The 13,993-nt window shown below is 51.0% G+C and overlaps 1 protein-coding gene across 29 annotated transcripts in view; it reads left to right on the forward strand.

The window, feature by feature from the left end:
- The window catches only part of DNM2 (dynamin 2), a 59,772-nt gene that overhangs the window by 17,184 nt on the left and 28,595 nt on the right, over window positions 1-13,993 (forward strand). For 18 of the 29 annotated variants that reach the window (XM_042844387.2, XM_042844385.2, XM_065575829.1 and 15 more), the window contains exons 3-10: window positions 6,600-6,749; window positions 7,071-7,274; window positions 8,017-8,115; window positions 8,444-8,604; window positions 9,378-9,520; window positions 10,470-10,605; window positions 11,443-11,510; window positions 12,752-12,890. In XM_042844387.2, coding sequence (XP_042700321.2) covers window positions 6,600-6,749; window positions 7,071-7,274; window positions 8,017-8,115; window positions 8,444-8,604; window positions 9,378-9,520; window positions 10,470-10,605; window positions 11,443-11,510; window positions 12,752-12,890 — 1,100 coding nt within the window. The remainder of the gene's footprint in view (window positions 1-6,599; window positions 6,750-7,070; window positions 7,275-8,016; window positions 8,116-8,443; window positions 8,605-9,377; window positions 9,521-10,469; window positions 10,606-11,442; window positions 11,511-12,751; window positions 12,891-13,993) is intronic. The other 11 variants (XM_042844393.2, XM_042844388.2, XM_005279574.4 and 8 more) reach the window with 1 other exon arrangement.

A 13,993-nucleotide genomic window follows, 5' to 3' on the forward strand; every position in this document is an offset into this window, starting at 1 on the left:
TCTCTTTTCTCCTGCCACTCTAACAGTTCCTTGTTACTGCGCGAGTGATGGTCTCTAAGGTCCCACAAGTACTGCTGTTCTTTTTGCAGAAACAGTAGAAACAGACCTTGCTATTGGGTCACGGCGCTCTGCCCCAGATACTGATCATGATAAATGTGAAAAGGCTAAACACAGCCCCAACCCTAACTTGAGCACACGCTTAAAGTGCCAGCGAACCTGATCTCCGGGAAGATTTCTCTTTGGATGAAATATGCATGAGGGTTCCCTTGCTTTGTCCTTTTTCCAGGAGGGGTGGGTGGGCCTCTCTACCCCTTGGGCTTGGAGAAGTGCAGTCACAACAGTCGATGGCAAAGGACCCTGGGGCTGTGTTGTCAGGTGGGAAGTCTGTATTGCACTCAAGACCGGTTAACGCTTTTGGAGAGAGAACTTCCCATTCAGATCTCTGAGGGAAGTGGGGGAATCGATCTACCAGCAGTTAATTCTTGCATTGCCACCCCTGACAACAGGTAGGGAGCAGTAGCTACTAAGGGTCTGTTCCTATTGATCTGCAGATGAGGTGGTTGTCGCCAGCCCAATCAGCAAGCACGTTGTTAAATATGGAAAGTTACTGCAGCTTGGCAGACTTCTCTCTTTGGAGCATTGACTGAGACTTACACCCCAAACGTGGCTGCATCTTCAAGGCTTCCTGGAGCAATAATCCTAATATCTGGTGTCCAAAATACATGAAGAGTTAGCGAAATTTCAGTCAAACTGTGCTCATTGGTTTGTGTGACGAAGTGGGGATTTTCCCTTGTTGTATGGGAGTCTTACTGTTTTCAACGAATGCTGTGCATGCCTCAGTTTCCCTGTGTATTGCACCAATGCCTAGGTAGTGGGAATAAGCATGTGTGACTTCTGTGGGATCTGCTCCAACTGCCTGCAGGGATGCTGTGGCCGCCCCTTCGTAACCTGAGACCCAGGAGGGGGATGCGACCAGGTGACTCTTGGCTTGGGAAGTGAGACAAAGGCCGGAGGAGGAGCAACGGGCAGGGGTCAGGCAGCTGGAAGCGAGTTGGTCTCTGCTGGCTTGGGGAGGAGTCTGTTGCACAGGACCAACTTCAGGGACCGCTGGAGCCTTGTGGATTTGTTTCCAGAGGCGTGTAGGCAAGTAGGATTAGTTGGAGTTGCCATGACGCAGTGCTGCTTGCACTACCAATGGAGTGACTGTGCTGGGTCCTACCTGTTGGGCTGAATGCCCATTAAAATCAATGGAAGAATCTTTCCCTTGACTTCAGTGAGCTTTGGTTTGGGGCCCTAAACGCTCCTCTAGAGCAGGGGTTCTCAACCTTTTTCTTTCTGAGGCCCCCAACATGCTATAAAAACTCCACAGCCCAGCTGTGCCGTAACGGCTTTTCTGCATACAAAAGCCAGGACCGGCATTGGGGTAGCAAGCAGGGCAGTTGCCTGGGGCCCTGTGCCACAGGGGCCCCCACAAAGCGAAGTTGCTCAGGCTTCAGCGTCAGCACCACATGGCAGGGCTCGGGGTCCTGGGCTGCAGCCGTGCGTGGCGGGGCTTTGGCTTTCTGCCCTGGGCCCTAGCGAGTCAAATGCCAGTCATGCTTGGAGGACCCCCTGAAACCTGCTTGTGGCCCCCTGGGGGTCCCAGACCTCTGGTTGAGACCCACTGATCTAGAACTTGGCACAGGCACTGTTGCTAGCACTGAGGAGACTTGTGCAGGTGTTTTAAATAAGGCCAAAGTTCTCGGGTTGGGCCTTCCTGATTTGCTTGCTGCCTTGCATGCATCCAGCATAGTTCAGTTCAGTTATTTCAAGCCAACCACCCATTGGGGGAATGGGGCTGGGTTAATATTTAAACGCTGTCTCCGCAGTAAAATAGCTCACTGGTGAAGGTGAGCCTCCAAGCTCTTGATCTCCCAAGTCCAGGGTTCTTTGTCGAACGGCTGGTGCCTGTAGTTTAGTGGTTGGCTGCAGGAGAAAGTGAAACCTGAGCGGCAGGTCTTGGCTGATAGATAAAGGAGGGGAAGTGATTTTCAGCTGCAGTCAAATCTTGCTGCGTTTTCTGCTAGAGTGTAATGTGATGCCCCATGCAAGTGATGACTGGAGAGTTCTGCTTGAAGTGCAGAACATGCTGGATGTGGAAGCATTCGCATTTCCCGGGAGTCATGCTGCTCTTGTCTATACCTGGGGGCTGTTAAATCCCAAATCAGTAGCTCTCTGGTGTTCCCTCTGGTCTTCCTCTGACTGGATGGAGACTGCTCTGGGACTGGATGGGTGCAAGCCACAGAGCAGATTAGACCAGGAGTTCTTGAAATATGCCCCACAACCGACCAGCTGTTTTGGGGTGCCAGTGGGGCAGAGCCTGCCTGCCTGCTCTCATGGCCCTGAAGGCGGGTGACCAGGGCTAGTGATTAAACCCTTTCCCTAACTTTATTGCCCTCGTGTAGAAAACAACCTGTTTCTGGGAAATGCCAGTGAGATCAGAGCTGCTTTCAAACTTTCTACCCGCTTGATTCCTGCTCCTCTCTCCCAGAGGGAGGCAGTGCAGGCCCAGAGTCACATGAGCTTGCATTGATAGGCCCTCCACCCCCTCTTGGTGGCGGGGCCTGTGTTTGTGCAGTGCCTAGCCCAATGGGATCCTGGGCCATGAGGAGGCTCCCGGGTGGTACCACGATACTATTATCAAGTATGCTAGTTAGGGGCATCAGTATCATATGAGAGAGAGAGAGAGAGAGCCCCTGACATCAGACCTTCCAGTTAGCATGACTGCTCTCCCAGGGAGTTCCAGCCTGCAAACCCCTTGGCCTCTTTCACTGAATGGGCTCTTCATAGCAGTGATGAGACGCCTCCTCAGCGTGACCCACGGGATCCCAGGAGAGGCTCAGTCTGTCTGACTCTTTTTTTTTTTTTTTTCCCCTTGGTCCAGCTATTGAAATTCATTAGCCCCTAGGGGGAGGGGAGAACAGAGACTCTCCTTCCTTGCATTGCTAACCCAGATGGGACGGGGCAGGGCAGAGAGGGATGGTCTTGTCTCGATGCTGTGTATTTCGTCTAAGTGGCATTTGGTATCGAAGTGTGAGTCGGAGGGCGGGAGGGGTCGAAACGTTTATCTTAGAAGTTCTCTGGCCTGTGTTGTATGGGAGGTCAGACTAGATCACAATGGTCCCTGTGACCTTATATTTGGATTGTAAGAAAATCTGTGCGCGCGCATGCACACACCCACTCACCAGTGGCAGAGCTGGGGGAGTGTGTGAGTGAGAGAGACACAGACAGACACACTTCCATGCCTCCGTTTCCCCTCTGGGAGGAGACTCCCCTCCCTCCCAGCGAGGTATAGGATTAGTGTTTAAAGACTGGACCGCACTAACGTGCTGCTCCTCACTGGAAGTGAACTTCTGTCAGCACCGATCCAAGCGTGGCTGATCAGCAGTGACCCCTGCAATACCGATAGATCCCTGAATGGGAGCAAGTGGTGTGGGCTAAACATGCAGCTGTTTCTGCTCCTTCCCGGCTTGGTGGCCCTAAGGGCTCTCTCGGTCACGCTGTGACTCTCCCCTGGCATTCACGCACCTCCGTGATGGGCTGATCAGAACCTGCACCTAGAATGTTGCAATCTGTTTCTTCCCAGTCCACTCAGCCATTCAGATGCAGCCAGTGAGTGTCTTGGCAGGTTAGACTCAAACCTTTCTTCAGGGCTCAAAAACCCAGCAATGAAGTGTTTAAAATGATGGGCAGAGAATGAAAGGCACACAGTCCTGCAAACCAACGCCGGCATTGATATCTAGGTTCCCCAGCTAGCACTAGTGCCGGAACCAGCCCCCAGTGTGTGCCAGCATCTCCCCCGCGGGCCGTTTCCCTTCTGGGAAGGAAAGCTTCACTTCACATCCACATCAAAGCAGCTGTTAATAGCACAGAGGCTGCAAGAAAAATCTTGGCTTGTGGAACCTTAACCTATAGAGCCTGCTGGCTTCCATTGTCTCGCTCCTTCCGCCTTCGCCAGAGGAGACTGCTAGACTGGTTAAATCCCCGATTAGCAGCCGCCCCAAATAAACACACACCACTGGGTGATCTCTGGGGAAGGGCGGGCCTCTCCTCGCCTTGCTCGCTGGCTTTCACAGCGGGACTATTTGGCCAGCTTGAATCTCTGGCTCTGCTCCACTTGCCACAGAATAAAGCTGCCTTGTTCTCCCCCTTTAGTGGGCTAGAGAGGGCCACCTACAAAGCACAGTGGGTGTGTCTACACATGGAGCTAGCCGGGAACAGCTCTTGTACTTCACATTCACCCCCCTTACCTTTAATCCAAATTAACTGTCCAGCATAGACAAGTCTTGGCCCTCTGATGTGAGAGGTGCAAGAGCAACACTAGGAATCGTCTCCGTTCAAGGGTGGCTCTGTTTCTGTAAGAGGGCTGGCAGGAGTCTGCATGGCTGAGCCGAGCTCCACGGTAAGAGGTGTTGTAGTGTTGTCCTGCAGTTACCGTGGCTTATGGCAGGCAGCAACATAGCTTCGTAATGAGCTAAAAGGGGAAGCCGATCCTGGGCTGTGCCCTGTACCTGGAATCTTAAAGGCAGGTGGACTCTGCAGCCTCGGTTTGGGAAGAGGTTGATGATTGGTGTCTAAGCTCTGCAGGGGAACGGGCTACGGACGTTCCCTTTGAAAGTGAAATGGCAGTTCACCCCCTCTTCGAGTGTACTTGGTGTGCGGCACTAGGACGCCTGGGTCCTATTCCCGGCTCTGCCACTGACATGCTGGGGACCTTGAGAACATTGCTTCCTTTTGTGTCTCCGTTTCTCTTCCTACTCCTCGTCTATTTAGTTTGTCTGCTCTTTGGGACAGGGACTGTTTTCCTCTGTGCAGCACAAAGGGGCCACGATTGAAGAGCTTGCTGGCTGGGTAGGGGAACCAAACAACTCAGGCCCATGTCCTCCTTGGAAAGCGACTTCTCTGTGCCCTGACCTCTGCCGTGTGGGCTCCTGGACCTTTACAAGGAAGGCAGCTCAACCTCCATTTCTTCTTCCCCAAGGCAACCTGCTGTGGGAGCACCCAGAGTTCCTAATCAGGAGTGAGCACTGCAGTTGTGCTCTGTGCTGTATAAACAGAGTCCCTGCGCCAGAGGCTGGGCTGAATTTGAAGGCAAGGTGCTTGTAGCAAACAGGATGAGGGTTGGCTGTAGCTGTGAGTTAAGGTCTGAAACCCTGTTTCTGGGAGGGTGTGCTCCCCCCTCTGGTAGCTGTTGGAAGAGCACTGGAAATAATTCTGTCACTTCCTGGTGACGTGCTAGAGGTCTATAAAATCATGACTGGTTTGGAGAAAGTAAATACGGAAGTGTTATTTACTCCTTCTCCTAACACAAGAACTAGGGGTCACCCAATGGAATTAATGGGCAGCAGGTTTAAAACAAACACAAGGAAGTATTTCTTCACACAACGCACAGTCAACCTTTACCAGAGGATGTTGTGAAGGCCAAGACTATCACAGGGTTCAAAAAAGAACTAGATAAGTTCACGGAGGATAGGTCCATCAGTGGCTATCTGCCAGGTATGGTGTCCCTAGCCTCTATTTACCAGAAGCTGGGAATGGGCGACAGGGGATGGATCACTGGATGATTCCCTGTTCTGTTCATTCCCTCTGGGGCACCTGGCACTGGCCACTGTCAGAGGACAGGATACTGGGCTGGATGGACCTTTGGTCTGACCCAGTCTGGCCGTTCTTCTGTTCCCCAGTACTGGGAGAGAGAGGCAGCTCTCATCATTTTTTGTACACCCGCAAGTGTGGTGCTCCTGAGAGGCAGTGTCACTCTGGGGGTGGGTGAATGTGGTGGGGCTTTGAATCAGTCTCTAGCCATCACTGCTGCATTCTCCTGATTGGCCCAACTCTCCTGCATTAGACTGTGCTGTCTTCCTGCCCCCAGCTCTGAATCCCCATAATGCTCACAAAGCGTAGTGTGACTTCATGACTGCTTTCTGCACCAGCACCTCTTCTCTGGCGTGTAGCTCACTGGGCTCCCACAGAGCTGATGCTGCACTGCTGAGTTTCAAAGCTGGGACCTAGGAAGGAAGGCTGAAAGAATTGGGTTTGTTTAGTTTGGAAAAGGGAAGACTGAGGGGACGTGAGAGCAGTTTTCAGGTATCTAAAAGGGTGTCATAAGGAGGAGGGAGAAAACTTGTTCACCTTAGCCTCTAAGGATAGAGCAAGAAGCAATGGGCTTAAACTGCAGCAAGGAAGGTCTAGGTTGGACATTAGGAAAAAGTTCCTAACTGTCAGGGTGGTTAAACACTGGAATAAATTGCCTAGGGAGGTTGTGGAATCTCCTCTCTGGAGATATTTAAGAGTAGGTTAGATAAATGTCTATCAGGGATGGTCTAGACGGTATTTGGTCCTGCCATGCGGGCAGGGGACTGGACTCAATGACCTCTCGAGGTCCCTTCCAGTGCTAGAATCTATGAAAGGGCAAGGACCACGTTCAGTCTTGGTGTAAGCAGCAAGTCTGCTGGGGCCTGGGTCTGTTCACACTGGGGCTGAACTCGGCCCTCTTGCTGGTGAAGGCTAGCTGCAAGCCGGTGTGTTGCGTTACAAACCTGGGGGGTATCTCTCTCTTCCAGAATATGCAGAGTTTTTGCACTGCAAATCCAAAAAGTTCACGGATTTTGACGAGGTTCGGCAGGAGATCGAGGCAGAGACAGACCGGGTCACAGGAACCAATAAAGGAATCTCTCCCGTTCCCATCAACCTGAGAGTATATTCACCACATGGTGAGTGAGACTTGCATTCTTCCGATCAGAGCGCGTATGTCAGCAGGCTTCTAAATGCAAAGACTAGAGAAATGGGTGTTGTGACACTTCAATGAACGGAAAAGAAATAGCATCTCAGAGGGAGGTTTGAAGGTCCCCGAAGACCAGGATCTGTTCCCGAGCAACAAGCTTTGGAGTGATCTACGGAGGACAAACAGAATATCCTAGCTGGTCCTCTGGGCACCCCCTGCACACGCCCCTTCCTTTCCCCATATACTGCAGAGATAAAATATTCTGCATTGCTTCACACAGCATGAGCTCTCTGCTTTCCTCTCTCCTCAGTGCTGAATCTGACGTTGATCGACCTTCCGGGTATCACCAAGGTGCCGGTAGGAGACCAGCCCCAAGATATTGAGTACCAGATCAAGGACATGATCTTGCAGTTTATCAGCCGAGAAAGCAGCCTGATTCTTGCGGTGACTCCAGCCAACATGGATCTGGCGAACTCGGATGCTCTTAAAATGGCTAAAGAAGTAGATCCTCAAGGTAACACACACGCGCCCACCTGCTGCAGTAACATAACTGCTGCAGAATCCTTTAACAAAGGGAGGGGATATCAGGATTCCCATGTGTTCTGCTGAGCAGCTCTCGCTACTGTGGGGAATCCCGGCTGGCTCTGCCAAGTGGAATGTGCTATTAGAACAGGGTATCTTGATGTCATTGAATCTTTGGAAGGACATCCTGGCTCTCTTCTCCTGTCCCCATTAAGGGCAGTGGTTGCTGCTCCAGCCGGGTCTCCTGTTGACAAGTGTCTCTCTCTTCCCCCCCCCCCCCCCCCCCCATGACACTCTTCCTGCCACCCTCCTGTCCTCTGACTTCCACTAGGTGTGTTCTTTATCTCCCAGAGTCCTCCAGGCAGACTCACAAGGTGACCTGTTGGCTTGCTTGGCTGACAGCCTTCACTGAAGGGTGTGACTTGACGCGCTCACGTCTTGCCTAACGAGTTATGTGACTCTCGTCACTCAGGCTGATGCACTAATGTCCAGTCATGGCGTTAATCACTAGCTCCTCTTGCCGCACGAGCCAGTTGTGAACATTGAAACTGCACCTGAAGTGCTGCAGGCTGACTTGAGGGTTGTGACTCCTGCTTTGGGAAACTGAGGACTGCTTTCCCTGCATGTCTAACTCCAGACCTGGTCAGCTGCCCTCAATGTATCTGGCAGAGTGGGGGATGGGACGTTGATTAGCTGCTTCTCCACTGATCTTTCTACCCCTCTCCCTCTCTCAGGCCTACGGACAATTGGAGTGATCACCAAACTAGACCTGATGGATGAGGGCACCGATGCCAGAGACATCCTGGAGAACAAACTGCTTCCTTTAAGAAGAGGTAGAATGCCACCACCCTTATGCAATCAGCATTCTGCTGAGATCCCCACGCCCTCCTCTCTTTCACGATCTATAGAAAACAGGGAAGTCCCAGAGCTCTTCTGCATTGCAGCAGCTGTGACGGTACCTGCCAGCGGGGGGCGTGCTCTGCAGGAAACCCTGGTTACCTGCTTGGAGAGATTCCCCTTTGTGCAAGCTGTATAAAGTTCCCCTTTGTAACTGTATCAGTAACCCCAGGGTCCCTTGCAGGGAGCACAGGTGTTCAAGGCCAGTGCGCCAGCTGTGTCCCGCTCTAGAAAGATCTAGCATGTGGAATTGTCCCGTTACAGGCTACATCGGCGTCGTTAACCGGAGCCAGAAGGATATAGAAGGCAAGAAGGACATCAGAGCAGCGCTGGCCGCAGAGCGGAAGTTCTTCCTTTCTCACCCAGCCTACAGGCACATGGCAGATCGAATGGGCACACCTCACTTACAGAAAGTCCTCAACCAGGTAGGCCAGCCTGAGGTTAATGTCAGTGCATAGGCCCTACTTACTCACTTAGGTGGAGGGTCAGTTAACTAACAGCTCTGAGTTGTTGTAGTGGGGAGCGCATTGTCAAGTGATTAGAACAGGGGATCAGAAGTTAAATTGGATCTGTGGCCAACCCACATAAAACATCATGTGTGATCTTGGGTAAGTCTGCTCGTGGGCCAGCCTGGGTTTCCCCATCTGCAGAATGACTAATGAAAGTCCCACTTGTCTGAACACCTGTGCATTCTAGTGTGAATTCTAAGCAATGCTGAAGATGCTTGTAGCCACCAGAATGGAGGGGAAATCTCTTCTATTTGGCTTACGTGGTGCAATTGGCCACCAGCGTGCGGTCAGTTTCGTTATTTTCCCCATACAGTCAGCTCCCCTTGTTCGTATGGGTCTTTCACAAAGCAAGAGAAGGCAAAATGCATTAAAACTGGAAAATCTGACTTGTAAAGCTGCAGAATGGGGCTGGTTCGAGGCCTGAGACTGCTCTAAGATCTTTGAAACTGACCATTGTCTCTTTAAACGAACAGTAGGAGACCTGGACTAGAACTTATTTCTGATCTTAATAGAGTGGCCAGTTCAGTGAAAGCATTCAAACCTGATCCCTAGACAAGCATTTCCTCAAGTCTCCTATTGTGCAGTGTTGGCTCTGGCTTGCCTGGCCATTCTTGACATAGCTTGTCGTGAGGGGCAGCTCGCGCAGGGGGGGACCAGCAGCACTGACCACTTCTCCCATCCCCTCGTAGCAACTGACCAACCACATCCGTGATACCCTGCCCTCACTGCGCAGCAAGCTACAGAGCCAGCTACTCTCCCTGGAGAAGGAAGTGGAGGAATACAAGAACTTCCGCCCCGACGACCCCACACGGAAAACCAAAGCCTTGCTACAGTACGTTGCTCCAGTCCCTGCTTCCATAGACAGGCGCTGGATTTCAGCCAACCTCGCTAACCAGAGGGGGAGAGAGTCTAGCCTGAAATTGACACTTACTGGTTTTAACATAGGTCCATATTTAACTTGCTCTTTGCTTGAAGCGCATGAATCCTAGCTGGTTGATGATCCCAAGGAAATACACAGTGCCTAGCACCTGGCATTATACATTGGCATTGTGGGGGCAGGATGTGCCAGCGTTCACGGGTGATGCCATTCAGAGTTGGCATGGACACAAGAGACTAAATACCCTGCAACGCTAGTCTGATGGGAACATTGGGAGGGATCATTAAATCTGTAGCTACGATGCCTGGCAGACAAGCTCTGCAGACAAATAACTGGCATTGTCTTGGATTTGTTGTGCCTACAAGGATCTCCTGTGTAATCCATTTGGTTAAAGCCTTGTATAAAAGCAGAGAACAAGCATGTACATTCTTAAGCTCTAAAAGAAGGTGAATGACAATTGTTTTGGTTTCCCTAATTGTAGCGAAAGGGAGATGAAATTCTTTCCCCATAGGATTCATGGAAGTAGAAGGTATCAGAGGGGTAGCCGTGTTAGTCTGAATCTGTAAAAAGCAACAGAGGGTCCTGTGGCACCTTTAAGACTAACAGAAGTATTGGAGCATAAGCTTTCGTGGGTGAATGCCCACTTCATCAGACGCAAGTGATGAAGTGGGCATTACCCATGAAAGTTTATGCTCCAATACTTCTGTTAGTCTTAAAGGTGCCACAGGACCCTCTGTTGCTTTTATGGAAGTAGAAGAGAATTCTCAAATGATCCTGCCCAGATGAAATAGAGATTATGGCTAGCATGGCTCTGAATATAGTGTGGCCGTAGCCTGAATGGCTGGTCCGTTATAGCCTTTGCCGTATTTGGCTAATGCCTGTTACTCCTGCTGGTTCTTTGCAGGATGGTCCAGCAGTTTGGGGTGGACTTTGAGAAGCGAATTGAAGGCTCAGGAGACCAAGTGGACACACTAGAACTCTCTGGTGGTGCCAGAATTAATCGCATCTTCCACGAGAGATTCCCCTTCGAGCTGGTGAAGGTAAAGCGAACGCTGGTTTTAATACTTCTGTCCAGCGGTGGTGTTTTCTCTCTCCACGCAAAGCAGAATGTCACTGGTTGCCAGCCATAGGGCTGGAGGGAGTGTCTCCAATGTGTGTGCCTGTCTTCAGGCTTGCTGGGCAGCCGGCAGAAGGGTCTGTTGACCATCCTTCCCTGGTGTTGGGTTGATCTACTGCTTAGCTAAACAGCTGAGCTGGTTAGGAACCTCTCTCCTCCCATTCATCCATTGCTGCATGGCATAAGCATCTTTGCCAGAGCAGAGCTGGGAGATGGGCACAGACTAGCTTGTCTCCTCCTCTTGACAAGACAGAGAGGGATGGGATGTTGTCTTTGGGATTAGCTGTCCTGGGATGTGGCAGATCAGCAGTTGGTGCTGATGTTTCTAGGTGAGCAAAACCTCCTCTCTGACTTATAAAGCAGGGCAGCTGAAAGGTGTTCTACCTACCTACTCCAGACACCCCATAATAAAACAGAAACATCAGGACTTATGGGAGGGCAGGCAGTCTGCTGTACCCCCACTTGCACCTCTGTCACACACAGGGTGCTGTAATTCAGTGCTCATTGACTCTGCCTTTCCACTGCTTACCTACATGGCAAGCTCCTTGGGGGAGAGGGGCAGTGTCTCTTTACAGGTCAGAAGTACTTGGTGCCAATGGTACGCTGTCTACAGCTACAGACAGGTAGGCATATGTTTGCCTCTTGTGGCTGTACGAGAAAGCAGTTTAAACGTGAGCCTGAGTGAGAAGCCTGAGCTGTGATTGTGCTTCAACCCAGAAGGGCCTTGCTGTATAATCTAACTGTCGTGTTTCTTTTGTAGATGGAATTTGATGAAAAGGACTTGAGGCGAGAAATTAGCTATGCAATTAAAAACATCCACGGCATAAGGCAAGTATCGGAGCGGCGATCTTTAGCACCAGTAACGCGTCTTGTTTTCCTATGAGCAGTTCAGTCATGTTTGTACCATTATTCTAGGATAAACACTTGTACCGTGAACCTTATGTAGCTGTCAGTTCTGATCAGCTACAGCCAGCTTGTGTGTCATGTGGAAGCAAAAGGTGTTTAGAACCAAAGTTCCTTATTGGAAATGGGTAGAGAGAATTAGATGCTTAACAGGTCCGTTGCCGATGTAGTTTTCTTCCATGGGTCTGGACAGCGTAGTATTTGATCTAACTCTGATTCTGGGAGTAGGGATGTGACTGCTCCACTAATGAAGCAGTCTCCATTGAGAACCAAGAGCAAACTCTAAATGTTGTCTCTGTTAGTCTCGCTGGTAGAGTTTAGTGAAGGAGGGAGATCTGTTTCCTGTTGTCCCTTGAAATCCGAGGATAAAAGAATTCCTCCATTGCCTTGTGCATCTTCCCAGATGGGCAAAAAATAGTATGTGGGGAGTGTGTTTTGAGATCTAAACTTCCAAGTAAAGGAAAAGGGATCCAGGTTATTACTGTACCATTGCGCTTGGGAACTTCTGGCTCAGGGATGCTGTCAAAGAAGATCCATTCGGCACGGCCTGAGCTCAGTGATGGAGCTGCACTTGGATTAATCCGGATGCTCAGTCCATGCTGCACTGAGGATGTAGCTCTGAGAGCTAGTGAACCCTTGGCCTGACAGGGCTGAGTTTATCCTCCCAAAGAGGCCTCCCCTTAAACTTATTCCTCCTCTGAGCACGTCTGCCTTCCTGGGCTGTTCCCACTTGTGTTCCCTTTGCCTGAATATTGACTCCGGAATTGCCTACTCTGCTCTTGACATGCTGCATGGGGTTGAAAAGGCTCCTTGCCCGTCCACTTGCGGCGTAGATGTGACCTACAATAAAACTGCCTTAAATGTCTCTGCACTAGGCAGTGACTCCCGATCCTTAGAGAGCAGCTGTGTGCGTCTAAGTCACAAAGCAGCATCGTGCTCTCGATTGGAGGCTTAACCCACCCCTGCTCCATGGGATGATTACGGCTGCCCATCCCCAAGTGAAGGTCCTGTTGGTATCGAGGCCTGTCTGTCTGGGGGAGGAAGTCGATGTCTCTGCTGCTGCTCTCGTCAGGTCACAGACAGTTGCCTTTAAACCTGTTCACCCATTTTGTTTTTTCTTTGCCATGTCTCTGCCCTCCCTCACCCCTGCGTGCGGCTGCCTGTAGGACGGGGCTTTTCACACCAGACTTGGCATTCGAGGCCATTGTGAAAAAGCAGGTGGTGAAGCTGAAAGAGCCTTGTCTGAAGTGTGTCGACCTGGTTATTCAGGAGTTAATCAATACAGTTAGACAGTGTACCAGTAAGGTATTGAACCCGCTGGAGCCTCTCCAGCCCCTTCCTACTAGTGGGGTGGCAAAGCACGTGTGCTGCCAATGTCCTCTCCTGCCTGGAAAACTCCCCAGAGCTGGATGTGTGTAGGCAAAACCGGTCACACTGACTCTTCACTCCTAGCCTGCTCGCTAACCTAATGTGAACACCTCCTCACTCACCTGATTGGCATGCCTGGCCCTGGACAGAGAGAAGGAGGGTTGCCTCCGTCCCACCTGAGATGCTGGCATTGCCCAGCTCTGAGGAATACCGTCCCTGCCCTGGGTTGTGATAAAGATCCAGGCAGTGCCCAGCACCATGGGATCTCGGTCTCAGTGTGGCTTAGTGAATAGCGCACCGAATTGGGACTCTGCAGACTGGGGTTCTGTTCCCAGCTCTGACGCTGGCCTGCAGGGTGACCCTTGAGTGTGTCACTCCCCTTCTCTGGGCCTCCATAGCCCGTTTGTAAAATGGGGGTCACGGTACTGACGTGCTTGGTAAAGCACTTCAAGATCGACTGATGAGCAGTGCTCTGTAAGAGCTAGGGATGATGATGATGATCATCCTAACGCGCACAAAGTCTCTGGGCTCTGTCCCCGTGGGAGGATCTCAAACTCTGTCCATGTGACCTCCAGCTGCAGTGCTCTGTGGCAGATTGGAACACAAGCTGCCAAGGGTTTTGCCTCCGAGCGCTTGGGAGTCTGCCAGGCAGGTGGGCAGGCTGTTCCTGGGTTCTGGTGCCTGTCTTAGCATGTGTCTTCTCCATCTGTGAGTTCACCTGCTGCTTTGCTACACTCTGGGAAGCTGTGGAGACTGGGAGCGAAAGCTGGAAGCCGCTATTGTAGCAAATGATCTTCACGTTCGTTGTGGCTTGTTTCTAAATCCTGTGATGAATGAAGTGCTCGATAGCGAGCACCATTTCGAAAGGTTTCTCCCTCTCCGGAAGTGTTAATTACCCTGGTACTACGCAGTCGCCCGGGATAAATCAGCCACTTCCCTAGTTAATAACTAGCTTCTTGGGACGACTCTGCTTTGTAGCTTGATCTGGTACTAATGGATTGAGGAAATTTCTTAAAAAAAAAATTCACGTCTCTAAAAGT

Source organism: Chrysemys picta, chromosome 22, assembly GCF_011386835.1.
Source record: "Chrysemys picta bellii isolate R12L10 chromosome 22, ASM1138683v2, whole genome shotgun sequence".
Taxonomy (NCBI): Eukaryota; Metazoa; Chordata; order Testudines; family Emydidae; genus Chrysemys; species Chrysemys picta.